General features: G+C 40.5%; 1 protein-coding gene across 1 annotated transcript in view; it reads left to right on the top strand.

Annotated features, from left to right (window-relative positions):
• Nucleotides 1–19,944, top strand: part of myo10 (myosin X) — a gene marked incomplete at its 5' end in the record, with an annotated part of 103,027 nt that overhangs the window by 26,270 nt on the left and 56,813 nt on the right. Inside the window, 2 exons of the mRNA XM_080503718.1 lie at nucleotides 5,193–5,291; nucleotides 13,327–13,485. Coding sequence (XP_080359844.1) covers nucleotides 5,193–5,291; nucleotides 13,327–13,485 — 258 coding nt within the window. The remainder of the gene's footprint in view (nucleotides 1–5,192; nucleotides 5,292–13,326; nucleotides 13,486–19,944) is intronic.

Below are 19,944 nucleotides of genomic sequence, written 5' to 3'. Positions count from 1 at the left end.
ATGGTGGAGATCAAGTACCTTTTAAACACGAGATGAAAGGTTCTGAACTGATGTTTGTCTTCGTATCTCCTTAAAAGTCGCCACTATATGGTCTTTTTCTTTTCAAACACAACCTTTGTTGTCTGTGCGATGTTTGAGGTATTCGGCGGGATGATCATGTGGGGCTTGTATAAACAAGAAGCTGGTATTCTGCTCCACTGACGGAGAGGGAACTTGCAGTTGTGCTGGTGGGAATGGAAATATCAGGTGGGAGACTTACTGTTGTGTTGGCGTGCTGCATCAAATGGTGACAATTCAAGAAAGTTGAATTGTATTGATGGAGGTGTGCTATGTCTTGCTATGAATTTAAGTCCTGCTGCAGAAAGATATACATTTTTACAAACATTTTAGTTTCTCTCCAACATATTTCAGGGTTTTGTCTGATCATCTTCTTGTATCTAGTACAGAAATGACTTATTTTTTTATGTTTGTCATTGAAGTTTGGATAACTTAGCTGTCCATGTCTTTTCCCAGCCATAATCTTAGCTCATAAATTCACTGTCTTTGCACCACAAGCCTGAGAACGTTCATGAGCATCTGGGTTTACAGCAATGCTGTGGTTGTGATGGGATGTCTTGTGTTTGATGCAGAGACTGATGGAGGACTGCAGCTGTTGGGGATGTGCCTGTTTTACTGCACAACTGATGTGGATGAGGTGAAAGTTCATCACAACGTGTTGTTCAGTGCCTTGATGGAGCAAGAACGGTACAACGAAACGTTGTATGTCGGTCCAAGGCAGCGTTTTCATTCATTACAAGCTAAAGTTAAGGTGGCAGGAGTCTAAAGGCTGACTGATACATTCAGAACACAACAAATATCTCCAATTGTCTGCAAAGACCTGCAGTGGGTCATTTTTCAGAGGACATGCCAGCAGTAGCAGGAGTCATAGGAGGGGGAAGAAAACTTGACAGGCGCTCCCATTGAAAAGTCTGATAGAGAGGAAGGCTGTGGTTGAGGACAAGACTTGGTTTGTTAAAGGAGAGGAAGTGGAATCTCCCAACAAGACAGCTGCTCATTCCCGACCCTGATGGCGTACGAACGCTCCCAGCACAACAGATCCCCGTTCTCCCAGCTTGCCCCCCTCCCGCACCCCGCAGAGCAAGCATTAGCCACACATGTCGAGGTTGCGCAGGGAAAATACGCGCAGGAGATGGGTCACTGCTTCATTTTTACCCCCAAGGCTTTCGGGGCGGGAGGTTTGTGTTGGTGTTTTGGTTCTGGCTGGGAGGAGGTGTCAGATTGGAGATAAAAGCCACATAGGAGCTTCTTCCTGGTTAATTAACACATGGAGTTAACATCTTTGACTGTGACCAAAGCTTATAGAAGATTGTTTAAAAAGCATGCTTTTATTAAGCCCTTGAAACATTTTTAACTCTTGTTTGTTATCTATTACTAATAGCATTGTCATAAGAAAGCATGTGAGATTAGGCAAATTCCCTGGCAGTTCCTTTCCCACCCTTAATATTCGGCTCGATCCAACTCTGACACCTCTGTGTCTGCTGTGTGAGAGAGTTTACTCAGGTTTAACAGGAATGAGGGGTTTAGAGGTCTCCGTGGTGCAACAGCTGGGCCTTGATCCCCAGTTCTCAGTCCCAGTCGAGACCCTTAAGCGTCTTGAAGGTCACGTGTTGACATTAGCTGCTCCAAGGCTGCACTTCCTTTCATGTCAAGGTACTTGTTGGGGGGGGGGTGTAGATGTAGGTATTCTCCTTTATTCAACATTAGTTTCTGTTCTAAGGTGGCCTTATCAGAAAGCTGTGATTAGTTTTTGAAATATGTCAGGAATATCAGGTTATATGACTGTTTTGATGCACTTCCCAGTTTCTTTTTTTCCCAAACTTGGGTTGCATCAGATTTACATGCTGACTGGTGGGTGATTTGAAAAAATCAGTGCACAATCATGTACTTACTGTATCTTTGATTAAGCATGGACATTTTTCAGTCGGAACCAAAGAGACACTATCCCAACATTTTTGTCTGAACCTATGTTATTGATGCCGTATGAGAACATCAGAGATATGTCTCCATATTTGATTTATAACCAAACTAAAGTGATTGCAAATCATTTCATATAGCCCAAACTTTTTTTTCTATTGCTGTGCCAGTTTTTTGTGTGGTTTTTTTTCCATTTTAAGAGCCTTTACATCATTAGCCTTCAGGGCATTTTTTGTGCTTTACCATTCGAGTGGAGTCTGGTTTTGTCAGCTCCTCTTCATTTTAACAGAAGTGTAGCTTTCATCCATTAACTAAGATATGCTGTGTGGGTCCTCAGATACAAGCGAGACCTTTTGATGTTCACAGTTCAGGCAATCAGTGGTGCTGAATGAAGGAGAGGAGGTGAATCAAAGGCTTTTGGCACAGATCCCAAGTTTAGAAATGGGCCAGTAGCTCTGTTGGTCAGCATGTGAGTGTGTATATATATGTATGTGTGCATGTGTCTGTGTGTAGAAGACAGGCAAGGGGGGGACAGAGTATATTAAGAGAGGGAGAGAAAGCACAATAAGATAGTGTGCCACTGTCGAATGCTTCTTTCTCTTCCCTCAGCAGAGAGAAAGTGGGGGACACACGCTGCCAGCAAACAGTGTGTGTGTGTGTGTGTGTGTGTGTGTGTGTGTGTGTGTGTGTGTGTGTGTGTGTGTGTGTGTGTGTGTGTGTGTGTGTGTGTGTGTGTGTGTGTGTGTGTGTGTGTGTGTGTGTGTGTGTGTGTGTTGGGGGGGTCTTTGGTAAAAGAGTCTTGAAAAGTGTGCCGATGGGAGGAGGGAGACCCCTCTCTCCCCTTCTTTTTTCTTTTTTTCTTCACCCAGACTTGATGGGAGCATCAGATTCCTTTGGTGGTGCACAGCAGGAATGTCCATATGGCCTCTGCAGGCAAACAGCACACGTCTTCTCTTTGTGCGCGTCACAATGGAGCATCATCTTTTGTGTGGCTCCTTTTCGAAGCATCAAAGGGCCCGACGCTGACCACTGTCTACTCCAGAGGCCATTTTCTATTTGCCTACATTGTCAAAATTAATGATTAATTGCATCCACGACATATGGTGTATAAATAGTGGCAAAAGATATGGAAATCAAAAGTACAGACAAATACATAGTAACTCGCCTAACACCACTAACACAATTACAAAGCTTGAACATATTCAATAAAAGATGCACAGTTCTCATGGAAACGGTACATTTCAAACACTTGCTCTTGCAATTGTAAATGATAAGGCTAGTTTTGTTAATCCTTTAATACTTCCCCACTCGTTTTGCCCCTATAAGCCTTTAAGTCTCAATTACTTGTGTGCAAGTCTTAAAAAGCCCATAAAACGTCCAATAATACAGTGATTTGCAACTGTATGTGGAAGCTTTTTTAAGTTCTGTTATCAAAAACACTATAGTATCGACGATATAATTTAGTTGGTTTAAAGTTGATTAAAAAAAAAACGTAAAATAATAAAACACTTCTTTTTGAAATGAGCAGGACTATCCTGGGAGCCTGGCAGGGTATACACCGAATGAAACCTACTTATGATTTTGCCACATTCTTGTTGTTTCTCCCTGTTTTTTTTTCTCTTTTACTAAATAAGAACATTCAAAAAGTGCGTGCAACAAAAATGAAAACAAATGACTATTTTTGATACATTTTTGACCGAAAGATCAGCTTTTTTTTTAATCAAAGGTAGAGCCAACGTGCCATATCCCTGCAGCATGATGTGGCAGGGTCGAGATCAAAAAAAGAAGTGTTTTAAGAGTTTGCTCTGAGCGTCACATTTAATATTTCCCAAGGAGATACCTTCTGAATCCCCTCTGCAGCGAGGGGCTTAGAACAACACACAGCTCCCCTCTGATCCATTGCTGACACTGCAAACCTGAGCTTTACTGTGTGTGCATATGTGTGTGTGTGTGTTTTCCTCCATTCATCTGCAAACATTATTTTCCCACTCAGATGCCCCCCTCTGACCGCGCTGGGACGACTCTGTCTGAATAAGGGCTTGTAGGTCAAAGGTCATTCATATGCCTGGTTCAGAGGGTGGGGGGGATGCGCGTCCCACAAAGACGCAGTCGTTGTTTTTCCCATTAACATTAGCCTGTCACGCTAATGAACAGTGGCACATGTGGCTTTGCGATTACAAGGGAAATCTACTTTTGAAGGGTCCCTTGATTCTTCTCCTCAGTCGTATTTCAGCAGTGTTTGGAGCTTGGAGTTTGTTTTTATCGTGCTTTCCAATTGAAGGCTGTAAAATGTATCGATTGATGATCTGCAATGTCTACTTTGTTTTAATATCATGCAGTCTTCCAAAAAACTGTTAAAACTGAGAATCTCTTCCTAAATTCTCCAAATATTTGCTGCTAATTTTACTCAAACTGTGAGTGTGGGGGTGTTTGAAGTGATTCAATATACAGCTGTTGGCCCAGGGGAAGCACTGCAGCAACCAGAAGCTGTAAACTTGACAGGTCAACAGGTATAAAAGTGTGTTCAGGCTCTGCCACTGAAATGCATCAATAAACATGCAGGTTTACAGGCCTCCCGGGCGATGGCGGCCTGGCTGCAGGTAGAAACACGTGAAACTCGACACCACGCAGCTTTCATGTGAAGGGAAATCCTCCTGTTGGTCAGAGAAAGGTCAAAGTAACATCAACTCCTGTTTTTGCTCTGTCATTAGCAAAGAAGTGAATCTAAAGCCGCATAAGCTTTCAAGGAGTCGTTTAGGTTAGTGAGTAACATCATGCTAAATCATCAGTCATGACACAAATTCAACTAATTTACTCTTTTAAGACGAAACAAACTTATTTTTTAAGTAAATCTCAATAGGCTGACTTGTAATCAACACTGAATGGAATTCATATAGGAATGGAATTTAAAACATTTCATTCTTTTCATTTTGGGACTTGTTCGGCTTTGCTCTTTTCACCGTAACACAGATCAGTATCCATACAGAAAGGTACCTGAAAGATCTTCTTCGTACACTTAACCTGTAACCTGCCACCTCTGCTTTTAACCTGTAAATCACTGAAGTCCTCAGAACAAATGTAGAATAAAGTGTTGAGTGGTTTGCACATGTGCTACTAAAAGAACCATGTCTTGCTTGTTTGGGGATCTGCTGATCTTGGCTTTTATGAAACCCATTCAGCTCCAGTTTACCTGAAGATGTTGTCTCTTTTGTCCGCAGGGTGACCGGGTGTGGTTACGGGAGGATGAGCAGTACCTTCCCAGCACTGTGTCCTCCTGTGCCGGCGGTGTTGTCGTCTTTGCTACCGACTATGGGCAGGTGAGAAACACTCAGCCTCGTGGAATTTCTTACCGAACAAATCTTATTCCTGTGGATTATGACTGCTTAAAGCCACAAACATATTTTTTGGTGTCAGTTGATTCTGACACAAATAAATGATTATACAAATCTTTTCCCAAACAGGTTGCTATTTAATTTTTTGCCCAATTTGCTTTGCATCTCGTGCTTGGATGGAGTCAAGTAAAATGAGTAATTATATTACTAATTGTATTTCTGGTCCATTAATGGTCTCCTGATTTTAATGACTGAGGTTCATCATTTCTCAAACCAGCCACATGGTTTCAAAACGGTTTTCTCCCTCACCGTAAAACCTCATATCGGTTCAACACATCGGATCTCCTTGGAAGAATAATTCACTTCTTTCCCACACCTCATTCTGACACCTACAACATAGCAATGGCTTAAAGAGATCTCGTCATAATTTGGGATCAGCTCAAGATGCAGCAAATCCCTCTAAACCCCATATGGTTCTGCCTCGCGCCTTTGATCCATGTGATGTCAAAACAGCAGCTATAGAAAGGTCCAAGGACAACTGGGGGTCACAGTGAGTTGAGGTATGTTTTGGTTTTATTATCAAGACTCCAAATGAATCAGTCTGTTAAGGAGGGTTTGTGTTTAGCTTGAAGAGCCACGGTTTCTTCTATGATTTGTTTCATTTCCCAAGTTTTCCTCGAATGAGAATCTACTGTCACATTGTGACTGTCAATTATATAATACAGATAAACGAGACAAACCTCGACTGGTATTTCATGGAAAACCTTTCCCCTAAAACTGATTTACAAGGGATTTTAAAGGGGCTGTAAGTAACTCTGCTTTTATTCCGACTCCTGTGTTGCTCTAATAAACACTCACTGTCATTGTTCGTCTACACTCCAATAGATTGTAGTGTTAAATGCATACAATGGATAGTAAAGTTAAGGTAAGCTGACTGAAAAGCATCATTATCAAGTCTAGAAAAGCTGTGCATGTATCGTGATGATATATGTTAGTATCGTTAATGTTCTTAATATCAATACAGATTTCAAAATGTTTAGTATCGGCCCATGTTGAATTGCTATCTATTCCACTGATTATCCAAAGCCCACAACTTCAGAACAGCTGCAATAACCTGTGTCAGTTGTTTGTGTGGATTTACTGTGCACTTCCCTCCTGTGCTGACAGCTTTAACAAAGACTTCCTGTGTAGCCAGCAAGTAGCACGCAGTCTCCACCAGAGGCTAGCCTGCAATCCTGAGCGCTGAGGGATTTAGGGTCATGTTGAGCTGGCGTATTGTCCCGAAGATTTACTGACAGATTAAGGCATTCTTATCTCTTAGCTTCTATTCATTCAGGGAGTCTGCTGGACCTGCTGGCCACCAAAGCTAATGACCCTGCAACACACACTTTACGGTCTGAAGTCTCAACAGGAGGACGGTGGTTGTTCCATTACAAATTACATTTAACTGTCACCAGGGGAATATCTTTGGATTGCTCACGTCTTAACTCATATCGTGTCCCAATCATGTGTAATTGCACGAGCAAAATAATACCATTACAGTTACCCTCTGCAGCTGAGTACTTTTTTTTTTTCTCTTTCTTTTGTACATTATTATATGATTTACAATCTCCTGGGCTCAGCCGTATCATTTATTTGTAAATGTCAGCTCATGCTACCTTCTATATGTTATTTCTATTATCAGTTGAGTTTTTCTACTAAGCCAGTGTCAACATGGCATACTTACTTAGCATTATCTCAGTATTTCTATCCTGATGATATTTCTAAATGGATTTTACCTCGACTATGTTCATACTGCAGATCTTGATGCTCAATTCCAATTTTGTGATGCCTGCAGAATTGAAAGTGATGGCCTCAAGCAGATACTTTAAATACTTAAAATGTTTAAATGTTTAAATGTGATTCACTCCCTTGTTTTTTCATGTTTCACTTTAATGTCACGGTCAGCTCCTTCAGTTGATGTAAATAACATTACAGATCATGTGCAGAAGGGTTTGAATTGGTTCAGCTGATTGAGAAATATCGGCAGCACGAGACTTTGTGTGACCTTCATTCCTGAGTGTCTTATGGAGAAGCAGCTCCCTCGACTGTCCTGCAACAGAGAAGCTGCAGGTCTAAAGCCAAAACCCAACAGTTTAGTTATCCCATGAGCACAACTCTGAAAGACCGAGTCTCGCGGGGGAGTCTCGCGGGGGAGTCTCGCGGGGAGACGGTTGAACTCATGCAAATAAGATCCTGTCAGTGGTCACGTGTGAAATTAACTTATTAGACATTCGTGTATGTAGACAGTGTTGTTTGCGTGTGTGTGTGTGTTTGGCTATGTGTAAGCCTGTAAGCGTTTGGCTGCTTGTCACCTGTTGTGTGTAACAGGAGATGGATGTCACCTGTTGAGCAGCAACAGAGCAGATGTTACTCTTTGTGAGTGAAGTCGGTGCTGAGCGGCAGCCACAGAGAGACACATGAGTAAAACCCAAGAAAGGCTGGTGTTTTCCCATTTCAAAAACTGGAACTGTCAAACGTGGATGCTCTATAGATATCTTTAGTAGCGTACCACTACGGCATTTCAAGAGACAGAGAGAATAATAAACTCTGACAGCAACTCTTGATTTCCTTTTCAATTCCTAATCAGCTGGTTCTGGTTGGATTTTGGATCACAGTCAAAGTAGCAGGGTACTAATTCTCTTTTTAGAGAGTGGCTTCAGTATATTGCTTTACAAATCAAACCGCTTTTCTAATCCTTTTCTTCGAGTTAGATTAGTTATTTTAGGTACAGGTGATTTATATTGTAAGTTTATCCTTGTCATTTGTAGTAAATAGCTTTGCATGAAGTTGTACCATGCATAAGAAAGGAAATTAAACACCTAAAGGTCTTTCACAGCTATTCTCGAAGATAATGTGTCCAAATGTGAATTTGTTGAATTGAATCCGTTCTGGTTATGTTACAGCATCAAGTGAACAGAAATATCCTCTTATAATATAATTCTGTACTCTGTTACCATTTCAGGTAGTGTTCAAAGGCACTGCCTTAACTATAATTACATATTTTAAATGAGAAAATATTCACAAAACATTGTTTTAAGTTTGTCATAATGAATTTATAGTTATGTTCAAATTATTCAACATATGGTTCTCGTATCTAAGCAACCAAGTTGACTGCTGATAATTAGGAACATGTTTTTTTCAATATGTTTAACTCCATAGTTTTAGTTGGCTTACATTTGAATTTGCTTTATCTTCTGAGTGTCTTTTTCTATATTCACATCTAAAATGATTTAGAAATCCTTTGTCCAGCTCTCATTTTATCAGTCTGTAGTCTTTAAACACCTCACACCCCAGCCAACCAGCCAGCTTCAGCCAATTCATGGTGGCAGGGAGTTGGATCAGATCCCAGCTGACTGTGGGCTAAAGGCAGGATACACCCTGGACAGGACACCAGTCCATCACAGGGCAAATGCAGAGAGACAAATAGTCACACAGAGACACACTTTTTTAGAGACACTGGATGACGGCACAAGGAGAAAAATCCAAAAAGCATTGAAAAGAATATATAAACGTACAAGTCTAGAATCAAACGAGACATCTCAAAAAGAGTGAAAACTTTTTTAAAGTAAATGCCCAGTGCACCAATGGCTGATGAACATATATTTGACTGAATATTAACTTCAGATTTCATTCTAAACACTCTAAGACAGTTAACTAACCAGAAAGTAATTCAATAAATTACCCTTGATCACTGTGGTGTGTTACATACATTACAGCTTTGAGTGACTGTCTGTGGTGGATGTTGGTGTGTGATATATGCTTGCGAGTGTGTCTGCTGGCAGAGGCCGCGAGGCTTCTCCTGTCCTGCTCATGTTTCAGTGTTTTTGACGGTGCAGACAGTCTCCTCCTCCCTCTCTGACTGCAGGACAATGCGCCAGGAGATGAATGGTGATTCAAAGAGCAGCTGCTGCTTTTGATGATGATGATGGGGGGGGGGGAGCTCAAGGTTACCTGTTCAACTCTCCATCAAGGAGAGTGAGGGGCACTCAGGGGGTGGAAGGTATCACTTTTCCCTTCTAACAACACATAATGAACAGTTTGATTCCTCCTCGTGTGACAAACTGATTACAACCTGAAAGTCAGAGTGATTATTAAATGTTATTGAAGTAATTAGCCGCCTCCAGCCTTTTGGGTGCGTGCCACTGATACACTTGAAGGGATTGCAGTCCGAGTTTCAGGTGGAAACTTTAATGAACACAAGTCAACCACCAGCAAAGTAGTCAGAGCCTCAGGTGCACAATTTCAGTGATCTCTGTAATATAACTGTGACCCCATGACCCTGAGGAGATTAGGAGAGGCCTCGGACTGATGACGTCACTTGTTTCTCTGTCACCACACCCTCAGAATTTCAGACTTTTAGGGTTCAAGTCTAAACTTTTCATTCAAGCACATTGATTACTGTCATTTATGGCACAACAGGTTTTTTTCTGTATTAAAATGTGTAAACAAAAGAGGAACAAGCAGAAAAGTTTCACATTTTTAATGAAGCTAAATTAATAAATACCAGAGAAATCGTTCGTCCAGCCATTTATCATTTTAATCAACAGGTTTAAAAATTATACTTCTAATTGAGATTTTCTTATTTTCCCTTGTGAAAAGCAGAATTTTTGTAAATGATAAAAAAAAGTTTATAAAGTAAAAACTGGTAGCCATAACTTTATGAAATGAATCATCTGGTATCGACTGTTGAGTTCATATATCATGAGGAATTAAAAGATGATTAAACTTCAAAAAAGGAGCTTCAACAGGCATTGAATATTATATCGTTTTGAAACAATCTGCCTAAAATGAGCACGCTACAGGATGTGTCATTGCTTCACAAAGCGAACAAACTAAATTCTTATTATTTATATGACAATACTTTAGCAGAAGTATATGCATACAAATGTAATTTGTTCATTTTCATATCCCTGAGCATAGATCTGGAACGACTTTCCTCATCCACATAAGTAAAAACAACAGAGTTCATCCTGACTGATCCAGAAACGGAGCCTGTTGATCCAACAGGGCACCAACAACCCTCCCACCCCATCTCCTTGTCTGTAGTGATGCTGTCTAATGGCTTTGTTTCGAAGAGATTTACTCCTGTTAGCATCTGTCGCGAGGCTTAGTGCCCGGGCCCCATGGCTTTGTTTTCAAGGCGTGGACCCTCATCATCGCCACAAAGACAACTGGACCAATTAGAAAGCTAATTAGGTCACAGAGTGAGAACAACCTGTGCTCATGGGAAAGGCTGCTCAACCACAGTTATGGTGCTGCAAACACATCATGACTGGGAGAAAGGGGGCATGGAAACCATCTGTTGTTGTAGCTACTTTTACAGGCTTGGGACCGACAGAATCTTCCATTTTTTTCGTTAACGGCTATGTTACAGAGCCTGATGAAGTCTTTCTTTTTTCAAGTTTTGTGAGGAGTAACGTCTCTGGTCTCATCAATGCAGTGTTAGTGTGATTGGTTTGGTTTATAAAGTGCTTTATCATAGCAGGACTTGTTCTGCAACACAACAGATTTGAGAACATCTTAAAACTCCTCATGTAGCTTGCTGCAAAATAAAGAAAACAAGCATGTCACTAGTAAATGTCCCAGTTTGTCATAATCTGACCTCCAGGCTTTTCTATGTAAAGTTCATATCTGCAACATAGCTTTTACTTTAACAAAATTGTATTATTTTAATGAAAATGCTGAGGTCACCTGAACAGACAGGAGTAATAAACTCACCATAACAATGACGGGCTGTGAATGCATCGCTGATGATGTCTCTCGGGAAAGACTTGATCATATTTCATCCATCTTGATGTCTGTGACGTCCAGTTACCCCTGAAGCCTCACTGAGGGAGGAATGTGAGAAATGAAGCCTGACAGGATGCTGGGGGGCATTTCGGGTGTTAATGTGTGCGAGTGTGGGGAGTGAGGTCAGAAGAGACTCGCTCCTCAGACAGAGGCTGGCTTTCTTTGGGAAGAGTTGTCTCGAGCCTCCTGGCGATGGTCGGCCACCGAGCAGCTATAGACAGGCTTGTGTGTGAGTGGTCTGTATGTCAGCCTGCAAATACACTGAGCAAGGTTCCTTTTTTGTTTACATTTTATTTCTGTTCTCGGTCTCAATGACTTCAGATAAAGGGTCACCGACTTTATGAGCTTCTCAAATATGTGGGACATGTTGATCCTTCTCCTGTGTGTTCTTTTGAGTGATTATTTTCTGTGGTATTGTTTGTTGAAGAAAAGCTGAGGCAGCACCAGGTTTCAGTTGCTATTCTTTTTCTAAACCCCCAAGACAATTTGTTGAAAGTCTGACAAAGTCAAACTTCATCAAGGAGCTCAGACTGAAGATGAGGACAACTTGCATCTTCGGTTGGATTACAGGCTTCTTTCCTTTCAAAAGTGATAAGTTACATAAAGCTCGATCTGTCTGCCGAGAGATTTGATCTGCTGCTGCTGCCTTTCCAGACCACCCTGCAGTGATGGATCATCATTTTGAGCAGCTCCCCCTCGGTGATCCTGCGGAGCTGCAGACCTCCTGCAGAGCAATGATAATTTGAGGTCTGGTCTGAATTAACCTCACCGGCTCCTCTTTTAACGACTCGAGCGTGTTGCGGTCTAAACTGTTGGCACTGCGGTGACCGTTGGAAGCAGGTTTGAATAATTGCCTCTTTGTGTACATGCTGTAGAGATTGTTGACGGTGCTGTATTTTGAGATGATAATTATTGTTCATTGCTACGCTGCGGCAGTTCATTGTCACACCATTACCACAATCGGTAGACCTGGAAAATGAAGGCTCATTTGCGGATAGAAATAAATTCATGAAACTTCATTGTGCTTGTTGCTAAAGGCATGATACATTGAAAATGCATTATATATAGGTACAATGTTACAATGTTGAATTTTAAGCCAGCGTCCTGCCAGTTGAAGATGTTTTTGACATCTCTGGTCACAGTAGAAAAACTGATCGTCTCTGGTATGTGTTGTTTAGGTTTTGACTTCAGTACAATTGTTTTGACTGAAGCATGAGCTCCAATCTGTTAGCTGTCCTTCGCCTTTACTCTAGAAGGACAAAACCCTTTAAAAGGAAATATTTGTATAAAAAACCCAACAGAAGCTACAAAGTCCTCCACATGAAATAGAACTAAATGAAGTTTTATCTGTGTATTTGTATATATACGTGATATAAACTGTAAGGAAGTTTTTTCAAACCAGGAGAGAAAGAACTGTGTCTCTGAAAGTTCTTTAATGACCATAAAACTACCTGCCTCATCAAACCACAGCCAAAACTAGAAAACTACAGATGATTCAGGTTGTTTACCAGCAAAACTCAGGTATAACCTTTGTTAGCGAATTTTGCCCATCAGTGTATTGACAGCTGTAAACCATATAGTTTAACTGATCAGCAAGAGGAAGGATCAGCTGATTAATGAACTGAATTCATGATTACTATCAATACCTTAGTTTATCAAAACAATACATTCTACCCACATGTTCAGTCTCTGTTATGCAAAATGTACAATTATTCTTAATTCCGTTTCATATTTTGGACCGTGGACAGATAGAATGAACAAAGATGTTTGTTTTTTTACTGACCTTTAAGTCTTTTGTTTGGCCTTTAACTCGTGAATAAACGGTCCGTGACTGTCGTCATGCTACAGGAGGAAGTTGTCATGGATCAACTCTACTATAAACACCACCAGAGGAAGCTGCTGAGGTGTAGGGATGAAACGTTGCCTTTGGGAGGACATACTCATTTTAAGGAGAGAAAACTTGAAATTGAAAAATTAAGCATGAAAAAGATGTAATTGAAGGTTGAATACATTTTTACAGAATCTCTGTAGGACTTGAGGGCTACTCGTTGCTGTACAAGTTTTGTATGCTTACCAGTTGCATCAATGTTGTGATGCTGTTTTTTATTTTTCCTTCTTTTTTTCTGTATCGGTTTTAGACATATCTGCTCTGACTTAACATCTTTGTATCTGTCATTTTCTGTTCTAGGTATACACATACAAACAGAATGCACTCACAAGGCAGAAGGTGCAGCCCATGCACCAGAGCAGCATCACGGGCGTGGAGGACATGGCGGCATTGGAAGACCTTCATGATGGTGCCATCATGCACAACCTCTTCCTGCGTTACCAGCAGAGACACATCTATGTAAGTTCCCTACAGAAATGGTGTGAAATGTAACTTCACACCATTAAACTTTAACCTCTGACATAAAGCTTGAAAAAAAAGCACACTGAATACCACCTGAACTATGTATGTTTTACTTGAGGAACTCATTTTGTCAGGAAGGGACTACTTTCATTTTACAGCTTTATGATATAATCTCATATGAATGGCGAATGCAGTTCCATCATTCTATAATAAGAGTGATATCTATCTAGATGCAAACAGGAAAGTGAAGCAGACAAACCTGTCAGACAGACTTGTCATATTTTTTTTTTTATGAAAGAGATAATGCAATCCCAAAGGGCGACATTGAACAGTCAGACTTTCTTTCCATTCTGTATGTGAATATAAGACTTTCTGACATTTGTGGTATGGAGTGATTGTACTGATGTTCCCTGCAGAGATCTTGTCAGAAAAATGTTGGTTTTTGTCTCTGAGTTATTACAAACGTCAGGACATGAAGCTTGAGCTTTACTCATGTGAAAGTCACATCTTAAAACTGATTGAAAGATAAGTTGAACTGCGCTGGGCTGAATATACTCAACATACTGGAAACACGTGTTCAGACACGGGAGGTTATGCATGACCGGTTTTAGGAAACATAACCCCATAGGACTGTTTTTTTTTTTTCCTGGTGTTGCAATATGAATACCACATACAAAGCCAAAAACGTCATATTGACTACAAAAGACTGTGGGGAATATGATTCAAGTGTTAATTTCTATTAATTAAAAACAAAGATGGCCATTTTGTGCCATGGTACACAAACATCTGCATCTATTGTTCTCCATGGAAGCCCCCAAAGTAGTGCTGTCCCATTTCCCAGCACAGGCACAAGTCACTGCCCTAATAAACACATTTTCCCACATTCCCTCCCACGTTGTCACTTCCATGCTAACGGCTGCGCTGCACTCAGTCCTTCACATGCAGTGTTGGTTCTTTAAGCGGTGATGCGACATGAGAGCTTTGTGCTGGCATCCGTTTATCTATTAAAAGAGGGAATTTATTGTCTGTTGATTACTTGATATTGGCATTTGGCCTCTTCAAAATTTGAGCTTTTCCATTGGGCCTCTTCAAAATTTGAGCTTTTCCTTTTCATACAGAAGTTTGCCACTGGAGAATTTATACAGAGGGTTGAACTCGTTTGTGACAAAATGCCCAAAATGATCTGATCTCATAAACAGAATCTCTTCTCAGCAGACGCAAACAAACAAGTGGATTTTCCTGCATGAAGTTTCACACAGTCCTCAGTACTCCTGTGTTTTTCTCGAGATTCACCGCTCTGTTTCTTGTTTCTTCACGGCTGCAGTGTTGACCAGGGGATGAAAAGCGCAGGTGATCAAACCTAAACAAGTGGACAAGTCTCTAAGTCCCTTTGAATCGGAGCTTGTTAGAACCTGGACGGTGCTTAACGAAGCCCTTTGTTGGGATGCCAAGAGCAACAGGTTGCCAGATACGATTAAAGGTTTTTTTTTTTTTTTTTTTTCTTCTTTTGCTCAGTGGCTGGTTTTAGATGTTGTTGGTGGCTGCATTCAGAGTTTGGTGTGAGCTCTTGGCTCCAATAGTAACGGTGTTGTCCAAGTTGTGAGAGGAAATGGATAGCTTTGAATCCTGTCGAATTGTCATTGATATACATATTTTACATTATTATCCCCCCAAAAATGTTTTAGCAGGGACAACAGTAAAGACACAGCACAACATGCCCTGTCATTATGGATTCATTCATGGAGCACTTTTCATGTAATAAAATGTATCACAAGGTGCTTATCGTTTTTAAAATAAAACCTCAGATCTGACCTCAACCCTACCTCCCACCATTCCCATGTGATAAAAAGAACAATACGTCTGACCGCAGAGACTGTTTTGTAATCTAAGGCACAGTTTATACGATGCTCTCAAGTGAAAACGACAAACTTTTGTTGCAATTTAACCAATTTGTTTACACATCAGTGGCATTCAGTGTCTGTTAAAACACCTCTTTCTGGAAGCAGTTTATCAGATTGCATCGTTTACAAAACACACCCGTCTCTGTTTCCCTGTAAGTAGGTGCTGTTTGGGCCGCTCACTACTTTGTCTTTAACAGTGCTTCAATAACAAGGTGCACATTCATTATAAAATCATCCGGATCACATGAAGAGATGCAGTTTTTTCGTACAACAGAAACTGAATGGACTCACACAACCTGTGGCTCAAGCAGCGCCAGTGAAGACTTGAACTGGCTGAGCTCAGTTGTCAAAAACTGATTAGAAACATGTCAATGCTACTGTATTATCTTTAATATCATGTCATGTCATATCAAGGGTGGTCATAATGGAAATGATGCATTCATGTTAAGAATTCTCTTGAAATGTACACATACAGTATTACTCTGCTGGGAACAGTATAATACGAATAATTTTGCACCATCTTGCTTTAAGCCGCAAACAAAGCAGCTTTGTTTCTGTTGACATTTGTTTGGGAGCCGACTAAACTCTGAGTATTTGGGACAAATAGGTCTCTACCATTGCTGTCTCGTTTCGTGCTTATGAATTAATGAACAAAACTGACCTAGCATTTTCTCCAGCAAAACAAGCTGCGAACAAAAGCAGCCTTGTAGTTTCTGCGCACATGTACCGCAGTAACCTTTGACAAATGTCATCTCGTTACTTCAATCACATGTGAGTGCTCCCGTATGGTGGAATCAATTCACAGCCGCCCAATCTCCACTCTGAAGGAGGATTTTCCTTTCTTTTCCCCCCGTTTTTCTTCTTCTTTATGAGCCAGGAGAAGCAAAGAGGGGAAAATTAGAGGAGAGGTTTTGGTGGAGTGGGCTGTGGTGAGCTGAGGGAAAGGGCTGTAAACACACAGCTGAAGCCAAAGAGCCTGCAGCACACTGTGATGTGCAGAGGTTGATAGCCAACCAGGTTAAAATGAGCACAGTTCCTCTAAGTTGTCAATGGGGGAATAATCATATATTGACCAAAAATAATTAACCCTCAGTTTGAAAGTGTAACAACTAATTCAAATGATTCTTATTTTTCTGGATTCTTTTGGTTCTGTAATGCCATTAGTTGATGTGACAAATGTGTGTAAATATAGGTTGTAATACAAAGCTGTTCTGTGGCATACAGTAAAAATTAAATGATAATATAGTAAACATATTAAATGTATGTTAGATGGATAAATTAAGTTTTGTTCACAAAATTGTAATCCATTATATACCATTGTGGAACAAGTTACTGAAAGTGATTTCATCAAAAGTAATGACATTATATAACTAATTCATTATTTACGAAGTGTAACTAATGACTAGACAGTAATGTTTAGCCATGTGCAGTTCCGGGAAACTGACTATGTGTGTTTATAGTCTAACTTAAAGCATCTTAGTGAAGCTTAATTTTAATGGTGTCATCCAATTCTCTTATTGCGGAAAAGGTTCTCTCATTGTATGAGCCATTAAAATGATGAGTGATTGATTTATTGTTACTGAGTTGTATCAGGTCATAAACAGTTATAGCACGAAGCAGCATATCCATATAATGCTTGAAATGGAAAATCAGTGTTCCACTTATGTAGAAAACTCCCAACATCATCACTGTGAATGCATGTAGTTTGCTTCCAGTCTCAGGATTTTGTGCATCTCTTTTCCGTGCATGACTAAAAATGTCAGCAGGGTTCTAACATCGCTCCCTCATATCTTCTGCACTTGCATGTTGGCGAAGGAAAGCTTCCACAAACGTAAGCCCTCACAGACTCCAGGAAAGTGTGTTGTTTTAGAAATAATGACTGTATGTAAAGTGACAGTCTTGTCAGGACAGAACAGAAATATTAAACATTTCCAGGAGACCAAGAAAATACACTTTTGGGTGAAAGCAAAGCGTCTTCTATTATATTAAACAGAGCATAAACAGAGTTCAAGTCATCTTTTTCTTTTATCTTTTGAGAGGTGAAATGCAGGTTAATATTCTCATGTTATGGGTTTTGCTTTCTTGGAAATGTCACTGAGGTTAAAAAGATGAGAGATAGACGAGGTGACGGGCTAATGCATGAACCCAGATAGATCTCAATGAGGGGCCTTTTATCATCAGAGGTCAGGGGCCCCAAATTCCTGAAAACACCCCTGCTGATTTCTGAAGCAATTGAATAAGAACAATTAGGTTTGTATCCATTTTAATGTTGTTTATTCCACTCCTATACGTTTTTAGGCTTCAGTAACTTAGAAAGGAGACACACATGTGCAAGGACATTTGGCTCCACAAGCAGCAGTCAGCCTGTTTAGAGGATTCTGCGTATTTTGATGTGTTGAAACTGCATCAACATTTGATGCTGCAAAGCTTTTTCCCTTAATCACTAGAAGTATGAAATGTAAATGCAAATTATTTTGAACTTGCCAAGATTTCAAATCTTATTTTTAGACATTATAGATAATTTAGCTTGTTTAAAAACATATTTACTTGTTTGTTTAGTCCTTGATTTTACAGTATAATCTCAAATCTACATTTAAAATCTTATTTCAAGATATATTAAGTAAAATTTACTTGCTGCATGAACAAATAAATTCACAAGTTTTAAGTCAAACTTGACTGAAAGACAATTCTTATGATGGTGCAAGAAAAATGCTTTGTTGCTTCTGAATGATCAACAGATTTATTTTTTCATTTATTTTTTTATGGGAAGCACTGAACTGAACATGAATTTGAGTATCCTGTTTAATTTGGCTCAGCTGTGACTGGCTTGCTGGGAAAATATTTGAGATATTTTGCTTTTGTGTTAGCATAACCGAGATGAACAGGGAATTTAGCCCGGAGGCTACCTGTGTGTGTGTGTGTGTGTGTGTGTGTGTGTGTGTGTGTGTGTGTGTGTGTGTGTGTGTGTGTGTGTGTGTGTGTGTGTGTGTGTGTGTGTGTGTGTGTGTGTGTGTGTGTGTGTGTGTGTGTGTGTGTGTCCTTTAGCTGCTGTGATTGTAACCAGCTGTGCTGTCGACTGGTGGCCTCACTCGTCTCCTCATCAGATTCCACTGGATGTGCACACACACACACACACACACACACACACACACACACACACACACACACACACACACACACACACACACACACACACACACACACACACACACACACACACACACACACACACACACACTCTCTCTCTCTCTCTCTTCATTTTCAGTCTCACTCAGGAATCTGAGTTGAACTGTACCTCACAGTCTTTCTTTCTTGCACACTGACAGACTCATTTTCTGTTATTGTTATTTCTCTCTCACTCCATTTCCATCAATATTTGTCTATTGACTCCTATTGAGTGGTAGTTTTAGTAGTTTCATAGTATTATTGTTTGGTAAAGAAACTTCTTTGGTAGTCATTGGAATTTTACAGTACACGTCATCATGTCGCAATAGATCGGATGTCAAGTTGCTCATGCAGCTATCGAGACGCCAATAAATCAGGAGCTTCTGTTTGAAGGAGCCATTAGGTTTTTCTTGGACATGCTACAAGCAAATAGAAAATGCAACAATATAACCGTGCATGACTTCCAGTATTGAACTGCTGTTGTACTGTCAAGTGTACATTTCTGTGGAATCAGTCTATCTATTCATCTTCTATACCCCTTTGTCCAACTTGGGGTCATGGTGGTACTGAAGTTCATCCCTGCTGACTATAAGCAATGGCAGGGCACACAGGAGCCCATAGAAAGATTTGTGCATGCACAGGGAGAACATGCAAACTCTGCACAGAAATGCGGCGAAAGTGCTCGCTGATTCGCCATTGTGCACCGCTTTCTGTTTCCTGATTGCCATGTGATTGCAGACATAACAATCATACAACATCAACATTTTATTGAATCTCGTGGCAGCTCTATATACTTTTGATTTTTCAGTTCTCCTCCTCGGACCATTCTTTGAAAGCTATCAACTTTTCAACTGCCCGGTGGCTAAAATGCACATTATTAAGTTCAAGACGAAACCTCGATTTGATTACTTCTGGAATCATTTTCTTTCTGGCTGTTGCCTCTCATGTTAGCCTGAACAAACAGTTCCAAGCTAAACACTGAGTCCTAATCGGTGCTCCTCTGCAGCTTAACTCCCTCGGTCATGTTAATGTTGTCACGGGACTGATTTGACTCGACCGAACAAAATTGAGTAAAACATGAGTGAGTCAGCTGCCAGTCGACCTGATCTGTGTTTTCAATCCGCAGCTTGTTTTCCAGTGGGACATTTAGTCCCTTTCTGGGGCCCTTTAACTATTTTAGTTGACTATATGGGTTTGTGTGGATCTGCTGGTAATACACGAATGTGTCACACACTTTCCCACAGCTGCTTGAATATAAAATGAGAAACTATAAGTCAGAGGTATTATCTTTCAAACCAGAAATATCAGCAGAGGTATGAAACCAGTTCCATCCTTGCAGTGCATGAGAGCAGATCTGATGTGTCAATTGGAAAAGATCTGAGGGGCCAGT

Source organism: Blennius ocellaris, assembly GCF_963422515.1.
Source record: "Blennius ocellaris genome assembly, chromosome: 10".
Lineage (NCBI taxonomy): Eukaryota > Metazoa > Chordata > Actinopteri > Blenniiformes > Blenniidae > Blennius > Blennius ocellaris.
Note: the sequence above shows the minus strand (reverse complement) of the source record. Positions and strands in the feature narration are given on the sequence as shown.